Source organism: Marmota marmota, unplaced genomic scaffold (genome assembly GCF_001458135.2).
Source record: "Marmota marmota marmota unplaced genomic scaffold, marMar, whole genome shotgun sequence".
Taxonomy (NCBI): Eukaryota; Metazoa; Chordata; class Mammalia; order Rodentia; family Sciuridae; genus Marmota; species Marmota marmota.
This window is the reverse complement of record NW_026000093.1, coordinates 6,786,270-6,806,159: the sequence shown is the minus strand read 5'-3', so window position 1 is coordinate 6,806,159 and position 19,890 is coordinate 6,786,270. Positions and strand designations below refer to the sequence as shown.

Below are 19,890 nucleotides of genomic sequence, written 5' to 3'. Positions count from 1 at the left end.
TCGTGAAAAACACTCCCTCATACCCACTGTTACACGTAATTGTATAAAGCGTTTCATAAAAGCTACATCGTTTCATAGTTACAGGATTCGTCTGCTCTGGAGAACTGAGACCCAATTTTGGAAATAGCAAGTTATAGTTGAATGACAATTGACAGACACACGATCAAAGAAACTAAGGCTTCCCTCACCTGCTTATGGAAATCGACCGTCAGTGGTTAGAGACTAACAAAAAGCCTAGGTAGAAAAGGGACAGGCGTGCTGCTAGTAGTGGAACTTATAGGCTCCTTCTAAAGGACTTTGCCTAATTACACCTTTTACAACCAACGCATGCTATTTGCAGTCATAATCCTACTCGAAGTTTAATTATATTCATCAAAATCTACCGCCTAATCATATTTCTATACCGACAGAAGAGATTTTTTCCTAATTCTGACTCCCTCCTTTGCTGGGTGGGGTGGGGAGACGGAGTAGAATCATTTGGACCATTTCCCTCTTTATTTTATTTATTTTTTAAATTAGTTTTCACTACTGACTTCCAACTTAAATTATGGAAAGAATATGAGCAGTACCTGTTTCTATGGTATTTCTTGAATTTGTCTTAATGATTTTTATAAATATTCTGTGTCCGTTCCGAAAAGAATTTATATTCTATGAGGCAAATATGAATTTCTGTATGGACTCATCAGCCAGAAGTTGTATGGGTCCAATATTTATATTCCTGTTTGCTGTCTGCTTTGTGCATCAGTTAATGAATATGTTCTTTTAAAATTCCTTTTAGACAGGATCTCACCAAGTTGTCCAGGCCAGCCTCAGATTTGGGATCCTCCTTGTTCCAGCCTTTCCACTAGCTGGGATTACTGGTGTGGGCCACAGTACCTGGCTAAAAGGAATTTTAAAAGAACATATTCATTAACTGATGCACAAAGCAGACAGCAAACAGGAATATAAATATTGGACCCATACAACTTCTGGCTGATGAGTCCATACAGAAATTCATATTTGCCTCATAGAATATAAATTCTTTTCGGAACGGACACAGAATATTTATAAAAATCATTAAGACAAATTCAAGAAATACCATAGAAACAGGTACTGCTCATATTCTTTCCATAATTTAAGTTGGAAGTCAGTAGTGAAAACTAATTTAAAAAATAAATAAAATAAAGAGGGAAATGGTCCAAATGATTCTACTCCGTCTCCCCACCCCACCCAGCAAAGGAGGGAGTCAGAATTAGGAAAAAATCTCTTCTGTCGGTATAGAAATATGATTAGGCGGTAGATTTTGATGAATATAATTAAACTTCGAGTAGGATTATGACTGCAAATAGCATGCGTTGGTTGTAAAAGGTGTAATTAGGCAAAGTCCTTTAGAAGGAGCCTATAAGTTCCACTACTAGCAGCACGCCTGTCCCTTTTCTACCTAGGCTTTTTGTTAGTCTCTAACCACTGACGGTCGATTTCCATAAGCAGGTGAGGGAAGCCTTAGTTTCTTTGATCGTGTGTCTGTCAATTGTCATTCAACTATAACTTGCTATTTCCAAAATTGGGTCTCAGTTCTCCAGAGCAGACGAATCCTGTAACTATGAAACGATGTAGCTTTTATGAAACGCTTTATACAATTACGTGTAACAGTGGGTATGAGGGAGTGTTTTTCACGACAGCCGTCTACCGTGGAGAAAGTGTCCCGGTCCTCACAAACTTTAAAGCCCGCCCAAGTTCTTTTCTAAGAACCGGTTTCAGTTTGGAGACACACGTGCCTGGGCGGTTTCCACCATTACACGTTGTCTGGAGGGGCGGGAAGGGGAAACTCCCCGGCTCCGTGAGGAGGCGGAGCCCCAGCCCAAGGCGGCAACTAAATGCACCACCTTCCAGTATCTACTGGCCCGAGCCAGGCGGAGTGACTAGCCCGCCGCCCTTTTGCTGGCGCCTGGGTCGACGCCTGCCTGGCGGGAGTCAGCTCGCCCCGCCCCTCCTCCGATATCGGCGGGCGATTGGTAGTGCCTGCACGGCGCGCGCCGAGTTCGACCGGCGCTGTCTTCAGGGGGAGGAGCCTCTGACGCCGCGTCTGTAGCCGCTGCCGCCGGCCTGGTGTGTGAGGAAGGGCCTAGGCCCGGCCTGCTGTAGTGCGGTTTGCCGGGCGTCGAGCTCCTCTCCTTCGTCTCCTCAGCGCCAGCTTCGCCCGCTTCCCGTCCCCAGCGGGCTGGGCGTGGGGAAGACCTGCGGGAGCCATGGAGGATGAGGTGGTTCGTATTGCCAAGAAGATGGACAAGATGGTGCAGAAGAAGAACGCGGTGAGCGCCGCGGGGCGCGGGCTGAAAGGGAGGTCGCGTCGGCCGGGGCCGCGGCCCTGAGAGCTCTCTCGGCCCTTCACACCCGGCTCTGGCGTCTTCGACGCCGCAACCCGGCGCCAACCGCGCCCGAGTGCGCGGAAAGGCGTCGCGGCGAGGGCGCGCGGTCTCCCGGCCGCTGGCGTTAAGGCCGGTTCTCGGTCCCTTCTTGTTGGTCCAGCGCAGTGAGGCTGATCGGGTTAGGAATTAGGGCACCTTCTCTTCTGATTGGAAACTTTAGTGGTCGTAAAACCTCCTTTACGTAGCAGAAGAATCCAAGAGTCAAGAAAGCTCTTGCTGTCGGGAAGAATACGCTCGGCGCTGGCCGGTAGTCAGCCACTAGAAACTGCCTCCTAGGGAGGCTTCTGACCGGTTTTAGACCTCAGGGGCTAAAATGTCAGTCGCCGGGATCTTATTTTTGAAGAGGGTTAAACGTCTATTTGGTTACGGAAACTGCATTACAGGTTTGCTTAGCAATTAAAAAGGTAGGAAAAACATGCCCGTCTCATGCAAGTGGCTAAACATTATTATTATTATTATTATTATTTTTAAAGTGGGTCTTGGCGTACAAAAGAGCTGTGATTAAAGCACACATCCTAACCAGGGATGGATTTGGATAAATGTTTCTGGGTACTTTCTGAGTGGCTTATGGTCAGTGCCGCTGTCGTTATCTTGTTATTGACGAGTGTCAATGTGAACGTGTTCTCATTTGTGTGAGGTCGTCATACAACCAGTTTCTACTTTTTGTGGACCTCTGTGTACCACTTTCAGTCCCTTGGCTTCAGAGTCATCTTTTAGCCAAACTTCCATGACTGTCTTCACCCGAATGTGTTTCTCCTTGTTAACATTTTCACTATGGATATGCCTGAAATCATTTTCTCTCACTTTTGAAATAAACTCCATGTCAAACTATTGTGAAAAAAACAAACAAACAAACAAAAAAAACAACGGGTGCTCCAAGTCCACAGCAGGTAGAGTTGCAAACCATCTGCCCAAAATTCTTTTGTGATTCATAATGCAGCTGTGGGTACATAAGGTATATCTGCTTTACAGATAACTGAAGTCAAACATTAAGTGCTCCTATTTAAACTAAGTACTGTGGAATTTGGATTAAGCCAGGAACCGGGTTTTCTACTGTACAGCATGCTTTCTACATCACCACCAGATTAGGAATTAGTGTTAACACAAAATATTTTAGATTTCAAACATTCTGTGTTCCTCTTTTTCCATCAACAGGTGCATTACCCAGCATTTTATTTTGTGCCTTGATAATCTGTATTTGCAAGTTTGGCCTTTTAAAATATTTCCTGTTTGTTTTCTGTTCCAAATATTACTTGTACCATTTTTTAAAATTGATTCAGCTGTTTTTTTGATTCTTCACTGCAAGTGATGAGTTTTGGTTATTTGATAGGTTTAGCATTCTGTTATTTTGAAATTTTGAAATTGGGAGATTTCTTCTCTTCCTGGAGTTCTGAAGATTTTCACCTTAGAAGCTTCCATGGGGAGAAAAATATATGATTTTTTTTCCACTTAATTCAGGTTATGTGTGTACCCTTTAATCATCTAATACATTAGGCATTTGTTTTTCTATCTTCCCTTTCTTTGTATTATATATTTCTTAAAATGAGAAATTCCTTAGTGGACAAGTATGAAGAAGAGAAGTATGTATTTATCTTCAGTTCTGATTGATATTTAGTAATCCATCTGGGAGAGAATAAGAATAAACTCCAGATAATCTTCAAGTCCAATTTTTCATATCAAATAAGTTTTCTGATAGTTCAAAACTTAACCAGTATGAAAACTTGTCCACCTCTCCCAAAGAAAGGTAAAATTGGCTTTAAAAATGTTTTTGCTTGTTTCTCTTTCGTTTTCCTGTCTATCCTTTAGAAATTCAGACAGGCTGATGAAATAAAGAGAAAGGTCAGAGTGACAATCCTTCCCTCTCCCTAATGTACCTAATCAACCCACAGATACCTTTCTAAATGTTCAGAAGTTGTTTGGGGGGTTGTAGAATTAAGGAAGATTTTCCCCCCTTGTGGTGTGTGGATTTTTCTCTTATGTGTTGTATTTTGTACTTTTATATGATGAAAGGAAACTTCGCTTGAAGAGTAATAGTTGTTATTTCACTTGACAAATTTAAGTGCTGTTTTTGAGTATCGTTTTAATAGAACTGTAGATGTCACACTTAGCACAATAAATGATATGCTGTTACTCAGCCAAGTATTCTGCCAAGTACAGTGTTTACCTACCTTAGCTCTTTTATTGCTCAGACAGTTTTGTAAGGTAAGTATTATTCTTATCCTAAAAATGAGAATTTAGGAGGTTAAAACTCTGGCCAGAACCACTATATACTTTCTGTCTGTAAGTATTTGCCTATTCTGGAAATTTCATATCAGTGAAATCATGTGGTCTTTTATGACTGGCTTCTTTCACTTAGTATATAATGTTTTAAAGGCTAATATGACTTCTTTTTGATTGTTTTTGTTGACTAGTACTCCACTGTACTGACACTTTTTTTTTTTTTTTTTTTTTTTTTTTTTGTGGTACTGGGGATTGAACCCAGTACTGTTTTTATATTTTACTTTGAGAGAGGGTCTCCCTAAGTTGCTGGGGCTGACCTCCAACTTGTGATCCTTTATTTTACATTTACTTGGTGCTGAGGATCGAACCCAGTGCCTCTTGCATGCTAGGCGAGCGCTTTGCCACTGAGCCCCAGCCCCAGCCCCCCAAAAGCTTAATTTTGATGAAGTTGAATTTATGTATTTTTTGTTTTGTTGCTTATGTTTCTTGTGTAGTGTAGTTATAAGTTTGAGATGGTATAGTGAAATTAGAATTCCTAGTTTTATAGTAATGTTTCTGAGCTATAACTCAAATTTATAATTTAGTATTTTATTTTTTAAAATGTGAATAACGTCTTAATTTTTTTAACCTTGCAGTCTTATCTTAAATCCTGAAAAGTGTTTGAATTGATTGAACTTAAATATGCTCACTTAAAATGCTGCCTTATGGCTCTTTATGGTAGAAATAAATTTTATATCTTTGCACTTCTATTAACGGTCTCCTATATGTCAGGCCCTCTCTATTTTGATACTTCATCTGTTGTCTCATTTGATTATTTTGCCTACTCATGTCAGTGTGTTATGCTTATAAAGAAGTTGAAGTTTAATGGGGACAAGTAACATTCCCAAGGTCATATAATTAGAAAACAAGAGTATGGATTTGAATATATAGCCATGTTCTTACTTTTTAAGGCCTTTCTTGTTCCCTTTTTAAATCTCCTTGAGAGGAATGTTTGTATCTTATAGTCTTGTACATACTGGGCACTCAGTACAAATTTGAATACTGTGTTTTATAAAAGCACTTATTTCTGTTAACAGAAGCACCCACCGTGTAATAAAATAGTATGATAGCTATAGCTTAGTTTTCAGCCAGTACCGAGAACTAAATATATGACTTTGGAAGTAATAGAGTCAAGTCTTTCTCTCTCTTGCATCATTATCTATAAGAGATGTTGCAGTATAATCAACTTGACATTTGGAGGCAAGTGATGATTGGGAAAGGATAGAATGCAGCTTCTTTTTCTTTAAAAAAACTTCTTTTTTTTTTAAGTTGTTGATAGAACTTTATTTATTTATTTGGGGTGCTGGGGAGTGAACCCAGTGCCTCACAAATGCTAGGCAAGTGCTGTACCACTGAGCTTACAACCCCAGCCCTAGAATGCAGCTTCTTGTTTGATAATGCTGTTCACTTGAGTTCACAGAGCAGTACTGCCAGTAGCACTGGTGGAGTAGTAGAATGGGAAGTGGAAATGTGAGAGTCAGAAGACTATAGTTCTTGTATTTGCTGTTATACTACCCACCGGTGTGACATTGGGCAAGTCAGTTGCCATTTCTGGGTTTAAGTTGTTTTTCTTTTCTTTACCCCTTTATAATTGAGAATTTGAAGTAGATACTCAAAAGATTTTTGTTCATTTTAAAATTGCCTGGGACTCATATGTATAATAGCTCAGTGGCAGAGTGTCAGGCCCTGGGTTCAGACCCCAGCATCAAAATAAAATAAAATTTCCTGAAGTTAAAAGGGTTTCTATCTTGTGCACTGCTGTATCCTTGGCTTGGAACAGAGCAGCACTTGGTACATAGTGTAATCAGTATTTATTGAGAGGCAATGGAGTATAATTTGATAGAAATGAGGTAAGTCTCACCTTTTCTAGTTAGTAATCATATGACCTCATTCAAGTTTCTTAACATTTCTTGTTTCCATTTTTTTTTTTTATCTGCAAAGTGAAGATACCAGATTTCCTGTGTCCATAGTATTTAATATGAAGGTGGAATGAAATAATACATGTAAAGTATTTCATACACTACCTGGCATACAGTAAATACCTAAGGTTGTTGTCACTAAATTAATGGCAATAATCATCTGCTTTCTGCCAGTTTCACTCATTCAGATCATCATAGTTGTTTCTTAAAGAAACTTAAGTGAAATATTATTATTATTATCATTACTACTACTACTACTACTACTGGGAGTTGAACCCAGGGCCTTGTGCATGCTGGGCAAACTTTCTATATCTAAGCTACATCTTCAGCACTGAAATATTGTCTCAGATGGTTAGAAAACAATGTAATTATGAGAAAAGGGTCATAGTTTTTTATGTGTTAATGTAGCTTTTTTCTTACTGCCAAGATATATCTTAAAAATCAGTCTCATTAAAGAGGCCTGAATAGAAAGGAAAGTAATGAAATTAATGCAATCTACTGCTTCTACTTGGCAAACAACCTAAACCAAATGTCATATTGCTGATGTGTTAGAAGAATCAACTTTAAGTATGCCAGATGGCATTATATAAGCCTCAGGAGAGAGACTCCTTTTTAAGAAAATCCTAGAAGTATAATTTTTTTTTCTTCCTTTCTAATTGATCTGTAGTCAGAAATGGATCAGAAAGTCAGTAGAGATGTGGGTAGGAGTAATGCCCTTGGTATATAAAGGACACAGGTCCACAATCTGTTAAAGCCCTTGTGGTCTGATATATTAAGGAATTCAATTTTTTCAGATTTTATAAAATAATATGGTCTGTCATATTATGTAACACCCTCTAATTAAATCTGGGCAGTTTTTAGTAATCAGATATTAACATTTCCATAGTGAAATGTAGTACTCTTACATTAAGTAGGTAAGTAGAATATAAATAACTTTACATCTGCTGAGATTAGGTTTTGCTACCAAATGGGTTATTAAAATCCTATGAAAAATCTATAACTTTTTGGATTTTTGAAAGTTTTTGGACTTGGGATTTGCAAATAAGCAGTTGAAGACCTCAGTTGCTCCCCATAGTGTAATGCTGTAGAAATTTTTGTTTAATAATAAATTATAAGTTGATGTTAGTTTTCTTTTCTAACAGTTTTTCAGTGCCTCTGAATAAAAAGAATTTATAGCATTTTAAGATCAGAAGGTATCTGGAAGCAATGAATTATTAAAACCCTTTGTAATAACCTGTTTTGTCATTCCTGTTGAACTTAAAATTTTATTTATGAGATACTGAATTAAAATGATCTAGCTGAATACTGTGGTGCATGTCTGTAATCCCAGCTACTTGGGAGGCTGAGACAGGAGGATTGCAAGTTGGAGGTCAGGTTGGGTAACTTAGGGAGAACCTGTCTCAAAATACAATAAAATAGAAAGGGGGCTGGGGATATATTCTCAGTGGTAGAGAGCTTGTCCAGCATGTGCAAGGCCCTGAGTTCAATCCCTAGCACCACACAAAAAAGAAAAAAATAAATGAAATAAAATGAACTTTATTTATGTTGCCAGAAGAAAAGTTATTGTTGTTTTATTCTGTGAATCAACTTCAAATGGAGCAATTACGTAGGTGGAAGCCTTTATTTGATTTTTATTTAGGAAATAGCATATCATGAAAGTTCTTGCTTGTTCCTTCAATGGTATGTAGTGAGGGGCATGCTCTGGGATTCCCCCCACCTCCCCATATGCTGTGTTTTGTTGATTTGTAAGATACCTAGTTTTCAGATTTTAGTTATTTTGAAAAGCAGGATTTTACCAGTATTGTTGACAAGATGACAGTTGTGATATACTTTCACAAGCAGAACATCAAACCCAGTATCATAACCTGTGGAATGGAAGAAAATCTGAGAGACGTTAGTGGAGCACTCTTGAACCCTGAGGGACTAAATGTTTATGAACAGCAGTAGAAGTGAAAAATTGCTCTACACACTACAAAGGCAGCCTGAGGGCTAATGGTCTTATCCCTTTTATGCATTCTTTTATGAATTACTAGTATTTTGATAAAATTCTTTGGGGGCTAAAAACAAATATGTTGAATCTGAGTGAAAAAAAAAGGATTCATAAGCATCTAATTCTGAATGTGAAGTAGTTTAATGAATGCTTTAGCCAGTTTGTTTTGCTCATTTTTAATTTTATATATATAAAAAGTGACATGATTAAAAATTTCAAGTCTAGGGGCTGGGGATGTGGCTCAAGCGGTAGCGTGCTCATCTGGCATGCGTGCGGCCCGGGTTCGATCCTCAGCACCACATACCAACAAAGATGTTGTGTCTGCCGATAACTAAAAAAAAATAAATATTTAAAAAAAAATTTCAAGTCTAAAAAATTCTTTTAGTAAGCAAAAATTAAAAATAGTTTTAAGAAACTTGTATCATAATTTAATAGTTTTTCCTTTATTGCTAGTTGATGATGTGTTTAAATATAGTATATTAAGTATATTACTCTAAATGAAATATGATTAAGTGCATGTATGAGATAAAATATGATATTAAATAAGTATCCAATTGAAATGTTTGGCCAAAAACTATAGGTGGTACTCTTGGTTCTCATCCTTTCTTAAATTTAGGTGCTTTCTGTTATTCTACCATGAGTCTCTTATTTCTTCCCTCTATCATCTTTTGTGGTAAAGCTTTTGACTTCAGATGAGAATTGAGAATGGATAGGATTATAGGCTTATCATAGATCTTAATTTTGAATTTTCTTTCAGATTCAGTTCTTATCTACTTTGCAGGAACCAGGAAAATAGTGTGTTCTTGTGACAGACTGAGATACTAGATTTTTAAGATTGGAGTTGGAGAATATCATGCTAAGCAAAATAAGCCAATCCTACAAAACCAAAGGCCGAATGTTTTCTCTCCGGATGCTAATTCACAATAAGGCGGGGGCACTAGAGAAGAATAGAGTTACCTTAGATTAGGTAGAGGGAAGTGAAGGGAGGGGAGGGGAGGGGATGTGGGGATAGGAAGGATAGTAGAATGAAACAGATTTATTACTGTATGTTATTACTGTATGTATGTATGTGAATACATGATCAATATGATTCTGCAACATGTACACTCAGAAAAATGAGAAATTATTTCTCATCTATGTATGATATATCAAAATGCATAAATGCATTCTACTGTCAGGTATAACTAATTAAAACAAATTAAAAAATAATAACAAAGGATTTTAGCAGAGATAACCTTTACTACACTTTCTGTACATGGGTGAATGATAGAGAGGCTGCAGCATCTTTGGACCTCACTCTCACTTTCTCAAGGTTGGTTCCTTTCTCAGGCAGGTAGTCTCCATGGAAATTTGGAAATTTTATATTTCTGTTCAGAATACACATATAAACAAATACTTTCACAAAATTGTCCCTATCAACTACTTCAAAAGTACTGGTGATAACTTAGGATCCATAAGTGAATTTTATGATCTTCTGATGAGTTTCAACCCTCATTTGAGAGATACTGTGTACGTGTTTATGCATATGTTTATCTTTGTTCTCACATGAATTAATGAGCCATTGTAAATGATTTAGTTGGCTTGTCCCTGCTTCAGTGTTATGGGAATTTAATATAAAATTATTCTATTTTATAGGCTGGAGCATTGGATTTGCTGAAAGAGCTTAAGAATATTCCCATGACCCTGGAATTATTACAGGTATGTGCTCATATGTATCACAGTTCTTTTTTTTTTTTTAATATTTTTTTGTTGTAGTTGGACACAATACCTTTATTTTATTTATTTTTTTATGTGGTGCAGAGGATCGAACCCAGGGTCTTGCACGTGCTAGGCGAGCGCTGTACTGCTGAGCTACAATCCCAGCCCCTATATGACAGTTCTTTTTAAAAAAATATTTATTTTTTAGTTGTAGGTGGACATACTATGTGTATTTCATTTTTATGTGGTGTTGAGGTTTGAACCTAGTGCCTCACTTGTGCTGGGCAAGCACTCTACTGCTGAGCCACAAACCCCAGCCCCAGTGTATCACAACTCTTAAATTGGTAGTTTTTATAAAATGAACATTTTCAGTATCAGTATGAGTGTGTTGGTCAATCATGTATAGCTACTGCCATCATGAGTCTAGCTCCAGGGTGAGGGTGACAAGGTATTAATCACTTTTTCCCCTTTTTTCCCTCCTTTTGTTGTTGAATGAGAACTCCCCCCCTCCACATTTTTTATTGGTGCATTATAGTTATACATAATGGTGGGATTTGTTGTTAAGTATTCTTACGTGCAAAATATAACAGAATAATTTGGTCAATATCACTACCCTGCACTTTCTCCCTCCCTCCCCTCCTCTGACCCTATGATCTATTGCTGTCTCTTTGATTTTCATGAGTAAATCCTTTTCCTTCTTTAGCTTCCACGTTTTCCTCTTTTAACCCCACCCAAGCATGTACAAAATGAAACATCAAATATGTACATATGCTGGGGGTGGTGGCGCACGGTAATCCCAGCAGCTTGGGAGGCTGAGACAGGAGGACCTCGAGTTCAAAGCCAGCCTCAACAAAAAGTGAGGTGCTAAGCAACTGAGTACCTGTCTCTAAATAAAACACAAAATAGGGCGAGGGGTGTGGCTCAATAGTTGAGTGCCACTGAGTTCAATCCCCAGTTCCCCACCCCCCTCCCCCCAAAAAAGTACATATCATAGAGGTTTGTTACTGAAGTCTTATTTTAATATTCCATCAAGTCTAAAACAAAATGAAATTTTAGCAGATGTCAAAATGTTAAAAAGGAAAGTAAATCCAGGTACGATGGCGCATGCCCTGCAATCCTAGCAACTGAGGAGGCTGAGGCAGGAAGGAGGATCACAAGTTCAAGGTCAGCCTCAACAACTTAGCTAGAGCCTGTCTCAAGAAATAAAAAGCGATGGAGATGTTATTCAGTGGTAAAGCACCTCTGGGTTCAGTCCAGGACCAAGAAAAGAAAAAAAAAGAAAAGTAAACGTAGTTAATAACATTAGCTTGTGCTAGACATATCTTATAATCCATAGTGTCATCCTTGATATTTCTATTTATTTCATTAAGCCAGAAATTAACAAGGAGTTGTAGGAGTGTGTGAATATGCTTTGGGAGAAAAGTCACATTCATTTTCACTAATGTCTAACAAATTGAGCAGTTCTTTCAATTATAAAGGCAGTAAAATGCCCATTGTATTAGCAATATTCATGACTATAATTAAAAGATCACAAATATTTTACCTTCTGTTAACTTATAATTGCAATTGTATTAATCTGTTTTTGCTCATCATGATGGTTGCTCTTATACCTTATGCTATATCCTATTTGCTGTTTTAACAAGGGGACAAATACATTATTATTAAATTTTAAAATATGTTTAGAATTGAATATTATAAATTTGCTTTCTTTGTAGTCCTTTCATTTTATTTAATGCATTTTAAAAGCATTCTGAGAAAGGGGTTGGGGGGTACATACACTTTACCAGGGAGGGATCCTTGGTGCAAAATAAAACAAAACAACAACAACAAAAAAACAAGTTTAAGAATGCTTCCTGTAGGGCTGGGGATATGGCTCAAGTTGTAGCACGCTTGCCTAGTGGGCGTGGGTGCGGCCCAGGTTCTATCCTCAGCACCACATACAAAACAAAGGTGTTGTGTCCGCCAATACCTAAAAAATAAATATTAAAATTCTCTCTCTCTCTAAAAAAAAAAAAAAAAAAAAGAATGCTTCCTGTAAATATAAATTCAAGAAAGAGAAAGGAATAAAGTCATGAGGAACAGTCTTCTGAGTTCAAGTTCCTGTCTAGGGACCAGGAGCTTCTCTTTAAATCAATTGTGAGAATAAACTACCTTTTGAAATATACCTTATTCACCTAGACAATTTTAGCAATCTCAGCATGCACTTAAGAGTGTGTAGAGTTACACAGGGTATGGAGGCTAAATATATATATTTTTTAATATATATTTTTTTATTGATGGACCTTTATTTACTTATTTATATGTGATGCTGAGAATCAAACCCAGTGCCTTACACGTGCTAGGCAAGTGCTCTGCTACTGAACCCACAACCCTAGCCCTTGAATATGGTTTTCATTTATACCTATTGAATATTCTCATAGGCTTCTTGTTTTGGAAGGTCTTACATATTTATAGTAAACATTTGAATTTTGCTGGGTTTATAAAGATGAATCTGATAAAGTCTTTCCCTCCTTACTATAAGCTTAAAGTCTAAGAGAAGAAAACAACACATATAAATACCCAGGTGGAAGTCTGTAGTGTTCATTTGGAGAGGGAGGAAGCATAAAGAAGTTTACTTCTTTATTTTTTTAAGGCATTTTTTAACCTTTTAATTAATGTATATATTTTTATGTGGTGCTGAGGATTGAACTAGTTACAATAGATTTGAAAGTGGAGGCATGATGGAATGCAAGGCTTTCCATGTATTCCCAAGAGCAGTATTACCAAAAGATATTAGGCAGGACTTACATGGCCAGATTTGTACATTAGAAGTTGAAGGATAGAGATAGGAAGACTTGTTGACTAATGCAGTTATCCAGGTGGGCAGTGATAAGGTCTTGAACCAGATATTAGCAATAGAAATAGAAGAGGTTTTAATAATGAAGAAAAACCTATATAAGAATTGGTTGCTATTTAGATCAGGGTGAAGGAGAGGAGGAATTTAGGGTGACTTTTGATATGGTAACTGGGTAGTTAGTGCTATAGTATAGAAAAATTTTAAAAAGTTGATTTGAAGGTGGAGGGTGAAGAGATGAAGAATGAATTGGACACATTGGAGATGCCCATGAAAAAATACATTGCAGATATCTAATAAGTTGATTACATCAGCCTGTTAAATAGAACTTTCTGTAATAATGGAAATATTTGATGTCTATGTGTCTATGTAGCTACTGACCATATCAGGCTTGAAATGGGATTGAGAACTTAATTTTAAATTTGATTCAGTTTTAGTCTCAGTAGCCATATGTGTAAACAACTCTATACAGTATTGGATAAAGGAAGAAACTTAATAGTATAGGAGTGGATTTAGATCTTTTAGAAAGGGTAAACTGTTCAGATATAGCAGACTGGTAAAATCAAATGAAAACGGAATAATTTGCTGGCATTCACAATTAGTGCAGGGAGTAACAGCAGGATACTGATATGTTTTGAAGGTCAGAAAATAAACAGGAAGACAAATGTTACAATAGATTGGGCTAATTTTGTAGGTCTTTAAAATACATAGTAGATTCTTTTATTTAGTGATTATAATTTAGTGCCTACTGTGTGCTAGGTATTATTCTATGTACTGAATTCTATGTGATGAACAAAGTCCCTGCCTTCTTAGAGCTTATTGAAAAGACAGTAAATATAACTGGATTTTAAAAAAATGTCTCTATTGAAAATAATACCATACAATTCATTCCTTTAAAGTATTCAATTCAGTGGTATTTAAACATATACAAAGAATTTTGCTATCCTCACTATAATCAATTTTAGAACATTTTTTTTATCACCTTAAAAAGAAACCCTATACTTTAGTAGTCATTCTCCATTTCTCCCTGTCTGGTCTCCTTCCTTTTATCCTATGGAAACCACTAATCCACTTTCTTTGTATAAATTTGCCTATCCTGAAGAATTCATTAAATTGGCATCATACAATATGTATGTAATACAATTTAAAAATGGGCAAAGGGTCTGTCTAGATAGATATTTCTACAACCAAGATATAGAAAAGGCCAACAAGTGCATGAAAAGATGAACAATATCATTAAGTAATTAGGAGGTGGAAATCAATACAATATATGACTGTAGCGTTAGCCTTCTTTGACAGCATGTTTTCAGGGTTCATTTCGTGTTTTATATATCAGAACTCCATCCCCTTTTATGGGTAATGTTCCATTGTATGTATATACCACCAGTATACATTTGTCAATTAATGGACATTTAGGTTGGTTTGGGCTGTTTGAGTCTTGAAGTTATGCATGTTTATGTACAGATTGTGTGAACATGTTTTTCTTGCTCTTGAGTAGATAACTGGAAGTAAAATTGCTGGATCATGTAGTAACTATTTAACATTATGAAGACCTTTTTTGAAGAATATTTTCTCAAGTGGCTGCACCATTTTACATTCCCAGTAGCAGTAAATGAGGGTTCCAGTTTCTTTGCATCCTTGCCAACAGTTGTTATGATCTGTCTATGATTATAGCCTTTCTAGTGGGTGTGAAAGTGGTGTTGATTTCTACCTCCTAATTACTTAATGATATTGTGCATCTTTTCATGTACTTTGTTGGCCTTTTCTATATCTTGGTTGTAGAAATGTCTATCTAGAACAGACCCTTTGCCCATTTTTAAATTGTATTACATCTTTATTATTGACTTATAATAGTTCTTTGTTTAAATATAGTTCCTTATCAGGTACAGGATTTGCAAATATCTCCTGTTCTGGGATTCTTTTTTACTTCTTGATTGTGTTCTTTGAAGCACAAAAGTTTTAAATTTTGTGTAGTCTAAAATTTTTTTTTTGTTGCCTCAAAAAGTGACATTCATTAAAAGAAAAAAAAAATGACAAGATGTTCATCCCTTGGCTCCCTTCTCTCCCTCTTCCAGCTGTTCCTTAGCCCCCTGGATTGAACCCTGACTGGAGCTAGGTAGCAGGTCAGCCCCTCTCAGATGAGGTCAGCAACATTAAGGTGCATCTCTTCAATGGAGGTGTTGTAGAAGGTCTCGATGTCTCGGAGAGTCCTCTTGTCTTCTTCTGTCACCATGTTAATAGCCACACCCTTATGGCCAAAACGCTCACCTCCACCAATTCTGTGGATATAGTTTTCCCTGTTGGTAGGAAGGTCATAGTTGATGACTAAAGAAACTTGCTGTACATCAATGCCTCTGGCCAGTAAGTCAGTGGTAGTGAATACTCTGCTAGAGCCAGATCAGAACTCCTCATGATCACATCTCTTTCCTTTTGGTCCATGTCTCTATGCATGGCAGAGACAGTAAAATCTCAGGCATGCATCTTCTCAGTGAGCCAATCAACCTTCCTTCGGGTGTTGATGAAGATCACTGCCTAGGTAATGGTCAGGGTTTCATACAAGTCACACAGTGTGTGCAGCTTCCCCTTCTCTCATTCAACATTGATGTAGAACTGGCAGATACTCTCCAGGGTCAACTCTTCCTTCTTGACAAGAATTCGAATGGGGTCCCTCATGAACTTCTTGGTCACCTCAAGCACATCGGAAGGCATTGTTGCTGACAACAAAACCACCTGGGTATTGCTGTTGAGCTTCTGGAATATGTCGTAGATCTGGTCCTTGAATCAACGGCTTAACATTTCATCAGCTTCAATTAATACAAACATCTTAATGCATTTGGGAGACTGATATCTCCGGTTGAGCATATCAAACACGCAGCCAGGGGTACCCACAATGATATGGGTAGTTTCCATCTGCAACTTTTGCACCTCAGCATGTACATTGGTGTCCCCAGTGCATGCATGACAGGAGGCACCCATGTAATCTCCTAGTGCTATGAACACCTTTTGTATCTGCTGAGCCAATTCTCGAGTGGGTGCCAGTACCAAGGCTTGAGTGGCCTTTAGATCTAATTCAGTCTGCTGGAGAATTGATATGGCAAATGTAGCTGTTTTCCCAGTCCCAGATTGGGCCTTAGCAATCACATCATAATCCTTGATACAAGGAAGAATGGCTCGCTGCTGGATGGCAGAGGACTTCTCAAAACCATAGGCGTAGATGCCACCAAGGAGGTACTCGCAGAGATTCATGTCATCAAAGCTATCAACAATCTCATTCCAGTTACTCTCGATGACACCTTCAGGCTCCATTCCATCAGGGCCATTGTCTCTGGATCGGGAATCCTGACTCGAAGATATTATCCTTAGAAACTAGCTTTTTTTTTTGGATTGCTTGTGCGTTAGGTGTCATATTTAAGAAACTATTGCCTAATCCAAGGTCACAAAGATTTACACCTTTTCATTTTGAGTTAATTTTTGTGTGTGGCATAAGGAAAAGTTCTGATTTTATTCTTTTTTTTTTTGGTACCAGGAATTGAACTGAGGGGTGCTTAACCACTGAGCCACATCCACAGCCCCTTTTTATATTTTATTTAGAGATGGTCTCGCTGAGTTGCTTTTAGGACTTTGATAAATTACTGAGACTGGCTTTGAACTTGGCATCTTCTTGCCGCAACCTCATGAGCTGCTGGAATTATTAACAGGCATGTACCACCATGTCCAATTCTGATTTCATTTTTTTACATATAGATATCTAGTTGTTCCAGCAGCATTTGGTGAGAATGGTTTTTTTTCCCCCTCCACTGAATTGTCTTGACATCTTTTGTAGTATCAATTTGTCATTGTTTATTTTCAGAGTCTTCGATCAATTCCATTCATTTATTAGTACTATGCTCTCTTGATTACCGTAGCTTGTAGTATGTTTTGAAATCAGGAATTGTGAGTTTTCCAATTTGTTTTGGCTATTTGAGTTCCTTGCATTTCTGTATAAACTTTAGGATAAATTTGTCAATTTCTGCACAAAAGGCAAATGAGATTTTCATAGGGATTGTATTGAATCTATAATTTTTTTTCGTTTTTGGTAATAGGAATTGAACCCAGGGGTGCTTAACCACTGAGCCACATCCCCAGTCCTTTTTAATTTTTTTGAGACAGAGTCTGGCCACGTTTCTTAGGGCCTTGCTAAATTGCTAAGGCTCGTCTCAAAGTTTTGATCCTTCTGCCTCAACCCTAGGAGTCTCTGACTGAGATTAAAGGCATGTGCCACTAACACTTGGCTTGAATCTAGTTTATCTTGATTATAATTGCCAACTGTTAACTTTTCTAATCCTTAAACATAGGAAATGTTTTCTTTAGGTTGTCTTTAATTTCTTTCATCAATGTTTTATATTAGCTGTATGTTTATAATACATATATAAACATATATATAATATATATAAACATATATAAACATATATATAATATATGATATAATATTACATAATATATAATATTATATATTATATATAATATGTATTATATTATATATTATATATATAATATATATTATATTATATATAATATATAATATATAAAATATATAATAGCATATATTTTATAGTAGTTCAGTAGTTGTACAGTAGTTACACACTTCTACATTTTTTTTTGCACAGTACTGGGGATTGAACACAGAAGTGTTCAACTGTTCTACTGTCTCCAGCCCTTTTTATTTTTTATTTTGAGATAAGATCTTGCTAAGTTGCACAGGCTGGCCTTGAACTTGTGATTTTCCTGCCTTAGCTTCCCAAGTAACTAGGATTACAGGGATGTACCACTGTGCCTGGAAGTGATATGCTTTTTACCTTGAGATTTAGTGGCTGCCTTTAAATCATCTTGGCAAAAGCTCATGAGTGATCATGAAGGATATTTTTCTTCTTGAGTCCACCAATCTGCTTGTTTCCTGTGATGTTAAAGTATCTCTTAATTTTAGTACTCTTTACTTTCTGCCTTACCATCAGTATGCAACTGGTAAGTCTATTTAATGTGCTTCACTCTCCACCTTTCCAAGGTAATGTCTTTATAACTGTGTATCTGAGGTTCTGTAGAATCTTTGAGCTAAAGCACATATTTTCTCAGCTTGATTTTTCACAATGTATAATTTATGTTTAAAATTTTCACTAGTCATTCAGTCAAGAAATAGTTCTTGACTATTTCAGTAGTTCAGCACATAACACAAAACACTGTTTTATAGTCCACCTATTGCATCCTGTAATTCTTAGTATAACCATTTTAGGAAAAAAATTCCTAGAGTCTGAAGAATTTTTAGAGGCAAATCTAAACCAGGTTATCCAAGTAAATAGCTTCCTTCCTAATCCTTCCTTTTTCTACTTTCTTCCATTCTCCCCAGAATAGTCCCTAGAGGAAATAGAAACACACCACAAATATTTTTTTCATTCTACCTCACCAGTCTCATTTCTTATCAGTTTGACTAGACAGTCTCTTCCTTAGGAAAGCATATTTAAGGTAAATTTATTCTCAGTATGAGTTTTCTTAGTACTAAGTTATCATTGATTTTTAGCAATCTGAACATCCTGTGACAATTAAAAAGCACACAACACAATTTATTAATCTCCTAATATCCTTGCTGTCCTGCGAACCCTTCTGAAAATGCCGTTTTATTGGCCAATCTGTGTTAGTGCTAAACTTTAGAACTATATTAGTAACTCAAGTTAGTTACTCCACTCATTCAAAAATAGGTCTGTAATCCCAGTGATTTGGGAGGCTGAGACAGGAGCATTGCATGTTCAAGGCCAGTCTGTGCAATTTAAGTGAGACCTTGCCTCATAATAAAACATAAAGGGATGGGGATACAGCTCAAGGGTTAAATCCTCCTGGGTTCAGTTCCCAAAAATTCCCCCAAAAGTTGCTTTGATAACCCCAAGTCATTTGGGGTCGGTTATTTATTCATTATATAATTATTTTTTTTAGTTGTAGATTGACTCAATGCCTTTGTTTTTACGTGGTGCTAGAATTGAACTCAGTGCCTCATACTTGCAAGGCAAGTGCTCTACCACTGAGTTACAACTGTAGCTCCCATTTGGGGTCTTTAAAACAATGGAATCACCATTATCTTTTTGCTTTTGAACCTTAAGTGCTTTGCTAAGCTTTCCAGGAGATGTAGCATAGAATACTCTAGCAAACAAGGTATTCTAAATTCTTGAACAAAACTGCCCTAGGTATTTTTGCTGAGAACCGAAAAATTTAGAAGGAAACCTTAAGTGCCCACTTATTTTTCTGCCTCAAAGCATATAGCAGGGATTCCCTTCTTCTTTATTATTACTAAGAATTTCTTTTATTTGTTTTTCTCCCATAGACCATATGTTTTGAAAGATTGTCTATTGACAATCTGAAGTTAGTTAATAATTTACCATTTTTATTTATCATCCATAATTGGGCTGTCATACCTTTTGTGTTCTTTGAGCACAAGTTTGAAAATCCTTAAAGGAGTTGAAAACAGCATGGACTGTTTGGAAATGGACAAACCTAGATTAAAATCTGAGCTTTACCAATTAGCAATGGTGTAATGCTGGGCAATTTATTTATTAATACTTCCGATCTCGTCATCTTTAAAAATAAGGATAATGATTTGAACTTTGAAGGGTTGTAGGAAATTAATGAATGTAGATGCTTTGGGTATAATCCTGAGCACATGGTTTTAGCACCTATGAATAATTTTATCTATATTTTGTGGAGTCCATCCATTTAAATAATTGTGATTGTTTGCTTGTTACAGATTCCCCATACTCCAAA

At 36.9% G+C, this 19,890-nt stretch overlaps 1 protein-coding gene and 1 pseudogene across 1 annotated transcript in view; one reads left to right on the top strand and one right to left on the bottom strand.

The window, feature by feature from the left end:
* Positions 1-2,041: 2,041 nt before the first annotated feature.
* Positions 2,042-19,890, top strand: part of Tcea1 (transcription elongation factor A1) — a 39,618-nt gene continuing 21,769 nt past the window's right edge. The window contains exons 1-2 of the mRNA XM_015485788.2: positions 2,042-2,291; positions 10,212-10,274. Of these exons, the coding sequence (XP_015341274.1) occupies positions 2,229-2,291; positions 10,212-10,274 (126 nt within the window). The 5' untranslated portion in view covers positions 2,042-2,228. The remainder of the gene's footprint in view (positions 2,292-10,211; positions 10,275-19,890) is intronic.
* Positions 15,230-16,592, bottom strand: LOC107142225 (annotated as a pseudogene).